The 10,301-nt window shown below is 31.5% G+C and overlaps 1 protein-coding gene and 1 long non-coding RNA gene across 2 annotated transcripts; one reads left to right on the top strand and one right to left on the bottom strand.

Annotated features, from left to right (window-relative positions):
* Nucleotides 1–2,660: 2,660 nt before the first annotated feature.
* LOC126882434 (uncharacterized) lies at nucleotides 2,661–3,164 on the bottom strand. The gene is made up of 2 exons (XR_007697342.1): nucleotides 2,909–3,164; nucleotides 2,661–2,733 (listed from the first exon to the last, which is right to left on the bottom strand). It is a non-coding gene; the product is annotated as an uncharacterized LOC126882434 (long non-coding RNA).
* Nucleotides 3,165–3,293: 129 nt separating this feature from the next.
* On the top strand, nucleotides 3,294–10,291 carry LOC114325585 (THO complex subunit 3). The gene is made up of 4 exons (XM_028273686.2): nucleotides 3,294–3,569; nucleotides 5,799–6,160; nucleotides 6,998–7,159; nucleotides 9,980–10,291. The coding sequence occupies exons 1-4, from the start codon at nucleotides 3,372–3,374 to the stop codon at nucleotides 10,236–10,238; spliced, it is 981 nt and encodes a 326-aa protein (XP_028129487.1). The 5' UTR covers nucleotides 3,294–3,371; the 3' UTR covers nucleotides 10,239–10,291.
* The last annotated feature ends 10 nt before the right edge of the window (nucleotides 10,292–10,301 follow it).

Here is a 10,301-nt window from a genome sequence, read left to right as displayed (position 1 = left end):
AAAAGTGGGTAAATAAAAGTATCTTTTCTATTTGAACATAAGAAAACAATGGGAAATTCATACTGTCATAAGTTCAAAGTGATAGGAAATGAGCCCATGAGTTCCATAAATTGCGATTTACCAAACTTAATTAATATTTCCTTTTGCACAGCATTCATGGAAATACTTAAGACAAAAATCATTATTGTTAAATTCGGGATGATTATCAATTAGTATGCCCTGTTGGTTGTAAAATAATATTGGACATGAGCCAGTCTGTAAGCATTCAATTACCCATAAATGAACACTGGTTGCGCCTACATCCATCTTTCAAATCAATGTCATAGGAGTGTTTAATGTTCGTGTTATCTTGTCTTGTAAGTAAATCAACTCTCAATAATATTTAAAAAATGGACTAGTGGTAACATTTTTGTTTTAAATTATATTGTGTATATGCAAATATTTTACTTACATTTTTGAATATGCCCATAATGTGTTTTAAAATAATAAATGTTACTGCACAACAATCAGTTTGAATATTTTTAGATATGTACTAGTATTTGATTAGTACACGAAATGCAGCAGACATGTTCTCTCTTCTATCTTAAGAGCTGATTTAATCTCTACTTGTATCTGTAAAGTTTATCATTTTTCCCATAGCCAATTTTAACACTCCCGGTTCCTCAACGTCTATATCCAAACCTGTTACGATCACATTATCATATTTCTCTTCTCGTTCTCTAGGTAATCTAGTCTAGTAATTAATTCTCGAACTGTCTTGTTTGTATTAAATATCTTAATTATGTACTTATTTTATTTTTATAATGAAAATTAATAAACTAACCAAATGCAGCACAGCAAACAAATGTTTTCGGAAATATATTTATAAGAATTTAATTGCCTCTTTTTTTGTATAGGTACGACATAGTAAGTAAAAACTATTACATTTATTAATATAATATTTATTATTATACATAAGTAAAAACTATTTTTATAGCTAGGAATTACTTTATTAAATGGTCTTAAACCTGTTCATAAATTTTGTTACTATATTTTTTAATTCTGATTATAACAATAATAACTTTTTAGTTTAGATTTAGGTCAAAGTGTGTAATGTCATGTTTTATGTATTTTTTAACCCTAACACATTTGTATGTAACAAATCATATTTGTTATTCTTATCTTATTTTAATTATATTCATTTAAGTTTTGATTTAATGAAATAAACCTATCAGTCAAAAAACTGTTGTTTAGTTGTGTACACCCAAAAACTAGCTTGATGTAATACAGATGTCAATTGAATATGACATAAATCCACGTCATAAAGACGTCTTTCTATGGTCAAAATGTCAGCCTAAAGACGTCATTTATTATGTCTTATGTCACAAAATTACCACAATAAAACGTTAAATATAAAATTGCTCAATTTCATGTCATTCAAGTTCGATGTGATGTATAGGGTTTTTCATCAACAGTCATTTGTTTCGAGCTTCCGTCAGATTTCATATAATCCGTGTATAATATTAATATACACAGATTATACGAAATGTGACAGAAGCCCGAAACAAGTACAATCGATGAAAAGCCCAATAGGGCTTTTCATTCACAGTCATTTGTTTCGAGCTTCTGTCATGTGTCACATAATATTAATATATCTACGACATACGTTATTGGTATATACAATAATACAAACCAAAGACGTATGACGTAGATATATTAATATTATGTGACACATGACAGAAGCTCGAAACAAATGACAATCGATGAAAAGCCCTATTGATGGCAAATTGGTTATTAAACCTGACATTTCGGTCATGTTTATGTCACCGATCAATTAAGACTAAAAAAACACCTCATTTAGACGTTACTCTGTTTGCTGGTCAGTTAGATGGTTTGAAATACATGGATTACTGAATTTTAAAAAAGTTAATAAAAGGTAAACTATGGAAGCACTGGGTAAAGAAGAAAGATGCATTAAATATAATAAAAAAAGACAACCTATGACAATAAAACATTAACATCAAAATTGTTAGCCTTTATTCTGCTCATACTTAACATAATCTTCCTAGTTGAAGTCCACATACTGTGTAATAAAACTTAAAGCCACTTTGTGGGCGTTTTTGGCATATTTTAATAATTGTCTTTAATAGTAAAATGTATTAACAAAATAGATATAAAATTATTATTATTAACACATTCATGAACACGCTTCACCTGTAGCCACGTCTTCTTATACTGCTACCTATATCTTCTTATTCTTACTTGCTTTGGCTTTCAATATAAACCACAATAATACCACCATTAATTTTTAAGTATATTATATATGTACCTATATTATGTAAGAAAATAGAATTTACCTAATAACTCTCCTCGTCCCCAGGTAAAGTAAAGGTGCTACACCACTTAAATGTTTTTTCATTTTTATTTATTTTGTAACTTTAGCCAGAAGATATATGATGGGAATTATTCATACAATACATATTAATACTATTAAAACTAATACCTATTAATATTCTAAATAATTATTTAATACTAAAATAAAGAAAAATGTCTATCTATACTACATTAATTGAGACAACATTTTCACTTTTCTTTTCGCAGGATCCTTGGGATTTTAAAGCTCTTCTCTAATCTTGTTTTGTACAATAATTGTTTGAGAATGGCATACATACATAATAAGATGTTTCATGTTCTTGTACTCCTGTGACTGAATATTATTTTGTTTCTCTTCCTGTGACATCCACACAGTAAAATCTACAAAAACATAACAGGTGATTACATGGGAAGTTATACCAGTCTATATTCATTGGTTATACTACTTATAGCTTACATTTATCTAGTATCTACCTACATAAAACTACCTTTGATATCAATATCAACCTTAATACCCAAAAAATTAATAATAATGTGGAAGTTGTTCCATACCTACCTAAAGAGTTTTTGAATTGAAATTTTACCAATTGGGTAGGTTGCCCATGTTTTTCCTGCAAATTAAATCGTAAATCCCTATTATTGCCCTTAATTTGCACTGTAAACAAGTATATCTCTTTTGAGTTTAATTTTTTTCAAAAGACTAACATAACGAGTTTTAAATTATAACATAGCATATTTTAGTACATTACTTGGTTCAATTTATTTACATTGTACATTTTTTGTACATAATCAAATCACCTGTAAAGTAAGGTTAAGATTCGGAATGTGATTCGGAATCAAAAAAATACAACTGTCAAATTTTAAACCAACTGACATTAGATATTTTAAAATTCCCGCTAAAAGAAAAGAAGTAAATCTGGCAACAGTGCGGTTGCGTGCTGGATATTTAATCTCTCCCTTATGTTTACCCGTCGGAAGAGGTTTATGATTTACAAAAACCCACCAACAAGATCTTAAAAATGGGCCATACGGCAAAGAAATACCAAACTAAAATTGAAGAATTTCAGTCCTATTTTAAAAGCCATAATAAATATAAAGAACACGTTGGTCACTCGTCTAAAGTTCATTCTGTAGGTTGGAGTTGTGATGGCAAGAGGTTAGCATCAGGATCCTTTGATAGGTCTGTTTGTGTATATACGTTGGACAGGGATAGACTGGTAAGATATCATATTTATAGTTAGATACCTAAAGGGTATTAGTTTAAATTTATTAGTAATGACTCTCAATTTGGAAACATGGGGTATGGCCATATGGGGTCCTCACTTAAACAAGAGAGGCTCTGTACTAGGGTGACCAAATCCTAAACTTGTAAAAACGGGACACATCCAAGAGGGTAACGACACTCTTCAGGGGCCTCCATAGAGACGTATTCATTGAATGATGCCCTTTTTAGCTAATTTGAGACATAAACCTTTTTAAATTTACTTATGAATATTAATATTATGTAAATTAGTAGGTATGTTTTTTCTCCATTTATTTGTAATATCATTTTTTCTTTTTGAAACTCTCCCATTATCATATACTTTGTCTTTTCTTCATTTATTTTAAGTGTCAATTTGTTGGCTTCCCCTATTATGTTTTTCATTAACTTTTGTAGTTCTTTCTTGCTTGTTACTAATAGTGTCAGATTATCTGCCAATGCTATGCATTGGTGGTCGTTTTTAAATATCGTTTCTTGCATGTTTATTCTGCTTTTCCTGAATATTTCTTCCAATAACATATTGAATGCAGTTGTTGATAGTGGGTCTCCTTATCCTAATTATTCCTTGGTTTCAAACTTGTTAGATGTATGCCCTTTCCATGCTATTTCGTTTGTTGTGATTTCCATCGTCATCTTTACCATCCTGACAATTTTACTTGGTATATCCAATTCTTTCATCATTTTGTACATCTGTTGTCTGTTTACTGTGTCGTAGGCCTACTTAGTCAATGAACAAAGCATATAGTACTGTTTTACGTACGTAACAGACAGGTAGTCTGTATTTCTTTTAAGGCAAATATTTGGTCCATTGTTGATCTGTTGTTTCTAAAACCTGTCAGGTATTCTCCCAATATTTTTTCCGAATATTGATTTAGCCTTTTTATTATTGGGACCATGCAAGTTCGGCAAAGCGACCTCTATTTCTACACTCTGTACTTTTATTCGCACTTTTAATTATATTGGCCAATTATATTAGTCCTGGTTGCTGGATAATTGCCAAGGCCATAGTCCAAAAAAAATAATAAGAAGAAAAAATAAGATGCAGGTTATGTTATGCAAACGTAAACAATTGTATGTAGTAAATAAAATTATTAGTTATTAAAATGCAGTACTGCAAGCAAAATACAATTAATTAAATTTACCTTTATATAATAATTGCATATCATATCAATATGCTGGAGCAATATATAATTTTTCTGCTTCAATGACAGAAGGTATGAAATGTACATCAATTTGACAATTTCAATTGACAATATGAATTATTTAACTAGACCGAAAAATCCGGGACATGGCCCGAATTACGAAGTCGTGTCCTGGCGTCCCAGAAAAGGCTTCCAGGCCATCTAAATTTTCAACGTTTTGGTAAAATTCTATTTTGAAATTTTGAATACGTTATTCTTCTAAGAATTCACATCAAATTGATTGGTGAGAAGAAAAAAAGTAGAAAATTTCTAGAGTGTAATACTAATACCACATCCAAAACGCATGAATTTTATATCGTGAACTGATAACTGTGGACTTTTTTTCGTTTTTGTATTTTAATTATAGTCTTGTGAATATACAATTTAAAAACAATAATATTTAAAAAAAAATGCCCCGATCTTCATTGAACCGTCCCGGATTTCAGGTTTTTCTTTTCAGTCTTGTCCCGGATTCGACTTATTTGGAGTTGGTCACACTATGTATAGGTCATATCCTTGGTTTGATCCAGTCTTCTGACATTTTTTCTATTTCTCATATTCTTTTTATCAGGTTATATATCTTTTTTTGTAGTCTTTTCCCTCCTGATTTTATCATTTCGGTATATATTTCTGTTATTCCTGGGCTTTTGTTATTTTTCAGGTTCATTATTTCGTTCTCTAACCAGGATAACAATTATAATCTTTTTTGAATAAAGGTATTGAGAGAATAATCTTTTTTTAATAAAGGTATTGAGAGACTGACCACCTTGTTTTTATCCCAAAATTTCACTTTTAAAGTTGTACCAAACAATTATAATCTGTTATCAAACTATTCTGTTCATTTTCTCAAAACCTTATGGCTGTGGCTTAACCCATTGTTGCATAACACCATCCATATAAGATATGGTAATTAATAGGTAATATGTGTACATAAGAATAGACATTAACAAGAAAAGCGATTCAAAACAATAGAATTTTTAATTTTCCTTCTTTTTTATTTGTAGAACAAAGAATATGTCTTCAAAGGTCATGGTGGATCAGTTGACCAGCTTTGTTGGCACCAGTCTCATCCAGATCTTCTTAGTACCGCCAGTGGTGATAGATCTGTACGAATCTGGGATACAAGAGTTCAAAAATGTGTCAATACTATTATGACAAAAGGCGAAAATATCAACATAACTTGGTCTCCTAACGGCAATTCTATAGCTGTAGGCAACAAAGAAGATCTCGTTACTTTTATTGATGCTAGAAACTTCACTATACAGGCCGAGGAACAGTTTCATTTTGAAGTAAATGAGATATCTTGGAATAATACCAGCGACTTATTTTTCTTGACTAATGGTCAAGGCTGTGTTCATATTTTAAGGTAAGTTCATTTATCTTCTTATTAAAGTTTCATCTCCTATCGGAGGTTGGATATCATAATGGCTATGGTCACTTTGTTGGCTGCTGCTCTGAATAGTTGTAATGAACTATAGTTAAACCATTCTCTAAGGTTCCTCAGCCAGTAGATACGTCTTCTTCCTATGCTTCTTCTTCCTTGGATCCTTCCTTGCATAACAATTCTCAGCAAATCACATTTTTCTCCTCTGGTTATGTGACACAAATATTCCAGTTTTATTGTTTTTATACTGTTCATTATTTCTGACTCCTTATTTAAATGTCGTAGCACTTAACATTGGTAATTTGAGCCCACTGAATTTTCAATATTCTTCTGTAACACCACATTTCAAATGCTTCTATTTTTCTTACGTGTTGTCTATTTAATGTCCAAGCTTCCATTCCATATAGTAATGTAGTAAATAATGTAGTATCTTAGAGCCCTCAATCTGAGAGGCGACAAAAGGTCTTTGTTTGTAAGCATTATCTTCATTTTTATAATTGCTTGCATTGCAGTTTCAATTCATTTATCCAACCTATTTAAATTAATTCGATTTTGTTATCATAGTATGTAAGTTCAGATTTTTTTTATACAGGGTAAATTTTAAATATTCCATCATGTTATTTAGCAATATTTTAAAGATATACCATTTTTGTTATATCTCAACCCTCTCGTTTCATGTTCCCCTAAAACTCAATAGTATCATGTTTTGCCCCTAAGTTATCTTATTGCATTTTTGATGTTGCTGGCATGTGCATAATTAATGTTACAAAACAGTTTTTGATGCTTCATATGTAGGTATAGTAAAATTCTAATTTTTAGTTACCCCGACCTAAAACGTCAGCATATTTTGAAGGCCCATCCAGGAACGTGTATTTGCATCGAATTTGATCCAACGGGAAAGTATTTTGCTACTGGAAGTGCTGACGCTTTGGTATCTTTATGGGATATAAATGAATTAGCATGTAAACGAGTCTTTACAAGGTACGAGTATTTATTTACTTTATTTATCAACGGGCAAGCCCAGTTACAATTAATGTTAAACTCTAAATTCATAACAGTATGTATATCTATTATCTATGGTTACAATACAAAAAGTTATTTGACTATAAAATCATTGAGATGTTGAATTGCTTAATAAAATAACCTGGTAATTAATCAAACCAAGAGTATACAAAACCTAATGCAGGAATGAGTCGAATGTTGCAAAGAAATCTATGTTATCATCTAGTCTGGTAGTTCTTGATATGCAGTTGTTAAATCCACACTTAGTGAGATGTATAAACGGTAATGAAAACTAGGTCTAGTAGGTCTAGATGGAACATGTATATTAATTTTATTTAGCAAAGAGGAAGCAGCAGCTCTACCATGCAGAATATTGTAAAAAGTAATAAGATTTCTCTTTTTATGGCGCATAGAAATGGGTGGCATATTTGATACAGTAAGTAAATCTGGGTCATTGTAGTTGTCCAAAATGTTTAATTTGAAAGCAATCTGTTTTAGAAATTTATCTTCAACATGACACAAGGTCTCAATATGCACACCATAAAAAGGATGCATACTCAAGATGGAGACAGACAAGAGGTTTTTAAGGCAGTAAGCCCAGTAAAGTCCTGTGTGCTTCTTCTGATAAAGCCAAGCATCTGAAATGCCTTGTTGACTACATTATTTAAGTCATCAGAAAGTTGTACAGTTGCATCCAAAGTGACACCTAGATCCGTGATGAAAGGTACATTATCAAGGCAATGCTGGCCAATCTCGTATTCAAATTTGATTGGGGATCTGGGCCAAGAAAACTTAATAGTTTTACATTTAGATGGATTCAGTCTCACCTCATTTCTTGTACACCAATCCAACAAGTTGATTAGCTCATATTGAAGTTTATCAGTCATTGGGAGATTTAATCAGACAGCTCAACTTTAAGTCATCGGCAAACAGCAAAAAAAGGGAAGAGGAAAATCATTCATGAATATCGTTTATAAAAATGTTAAACAGAAGAGGCCCAAGATGTGAGCCTTAAGGAACTCATGAAGGAACAAGAATTGTTTTGGAAAGAAAATTACCAATTTTTACTGTCTGTCTATGATTAGACAAGTAGCTGCTAAAACCAAGAAATCATTGGTTTATCAACACCAATTATTCTGAGCTTATGAACCAACATATCATGAGACACCCTGTTGAAGGTCTTGGAGAAATCTACATAAGTTAATAGGTTCAACTTAGTAGATCTACGAGGTCTAAACCCAAATTGTTGATTGATAAGTTTAGCCTTGAGTAAAGGAGTTAAAAAGTCACAAACCAAACTCTTAAACATTGTGGGTATCGCAACAAGGACGGTAATATGATGATCATTATTAACAAGAGATTTATCCCCGTCTTTAATTAAAGGCTTAAGAAAACTTTCTTTCCAGTAATCTGGAAAAAACCAGTTTGAAGGGAACAATTAAATATGTGATACAATGGCCTGGAAAGGTTAAAACTGCATTTCTATAAGAACAGAGGAGTGCTTGGGCCCTTATTAATATCAAGACTAGAGAGCTTGGTGTATATTTCTCATATTAAAATTTTATGTTTAGTGATATGAATATTGGACGAAGATAGTTGTTCAATCTCAAATGAATCCCTTAATTTGTAATCTCACATTATTCTAACTTCCTAAACTTTTATAGTTTCACCGTGTATTCGCGGTGTGCAAGTACTTGGAAAGGGAAACGAGAAACGACCGTGCGCGAGTCGCGGAGAAATATTGCATCTATCCTAAATAATTCATATTGTCAATTGAAATTGTCAAATTGACGTATATTTCATACCTTCTGTCATTGACGCAGAAAAATTATATATTGCTCCACAATATTGATATGATATGCAATTATTATATAAATGTAAATTTAATTAATTGTATTTTGCTTGCAGTACTGCATTTTAATAACTGATTTTATTTACTACATACAATTGTTTACGTTTGCTAAACATAACCTGCATCTTATTTTTTCTTCTTATTATTTTTTTGGACTATGGTCTTGACAATTATCCAGCAACCAGGACTAATATAATTGGCCAATATAATTAAAAGTGCGAATAAAAGTACAGAGCGTAGAAATAGAGGTCGCTTTGCCGAACTTGCACGGTCCCAATAATTGAAACATTGGGAAAACATAATCGAGTGATATTTTAATTATGAGAGTCCAGTGAACCTTTTGCAACCTAAATAAATTGCCAAATCGTGGTATTTCCATTTGAACTTCCTAAGTTTTACAATAGCTTGATTAAACTGTAGTTTGCAAGTTCATTGTTCTTGTTACCACGCAAGTTATTGATGATTTGTATATTTTGATGAGATTATAAATTAGCCGAAGGGACTATTTTGAGTCGTAGTCTATTATAGAAAGTTACCTCACCTACACAACTATAGTGTAATTATCAGTAGCTGTCAATAAAACCATATTCTTACTCCACACTTCAAGCATTTATTTACCATCGTCTATCGAGAAGAATCTGACAAAAGGGCATTAGAAAACAATTCGATCCTGATATTTACATCGAATTGTCCAATAGTTCATGATCGGGCACATTGAGATTACTCTGAGAATAAACTGTGGAAAAGTAATCGGCAAACAAATTTGCAATATCTTTGGCTGAGTTACAAGATTTGTCAAGATAATTTCATTAGGAAAAGCACTATTTTACTACTACCACTATTTTAGCACAGTATTATTTTTTTACAATTTATTTTTCATGTAACAACTCAAAGCAGTTTTAGAAAAAATCTTTACACTATTTTAACCATTCTTACCGTTTTTTTAGGATGGATTGGCCAGTGAGGACAATTTCATTCAGCCATGATGGACAACTTTTAGCTTCAGCATCAGAAGACCTAATAATTGATATAGGATTTGTAGAAACAGGAGATAAAGTAGCTGATATCTCAGTTGAAGCTGCGACGTTTACAGTGGCGTGGCATCCATCCAGTTATCTTTTAGCCTATGCTTGCGACGATAAGGACAGTTATGATAGGAAAAGAGACGCAGGGAGCTTAAAAGTTTGGGGTTTTTCTAACGATTAGATTTTAAGTAGATTAATAATCTTTTTAAATAAACAAAGTTAGTTCTTAAGGAAGTTCATGGTT

Source organism: Diabrotica virgifera, chromosome 3 (assembly GCF_917563875.1).
Source record: "Diabrotica virgifera virgifera chromosome 3, PGI_DIABVI_V3a".
Classification (NCBI taxonomy): Eukaryota; Metazoa; Arthropoda; class Insecta; order Coleoptera; family Chrysomelidae; genus Diabrotica; species Diabrotica virgifera.
Note: the sequence above shows the minus strand (reverse complement) of the source record. Positions and strands in the feature narration are given on the sequence as shown.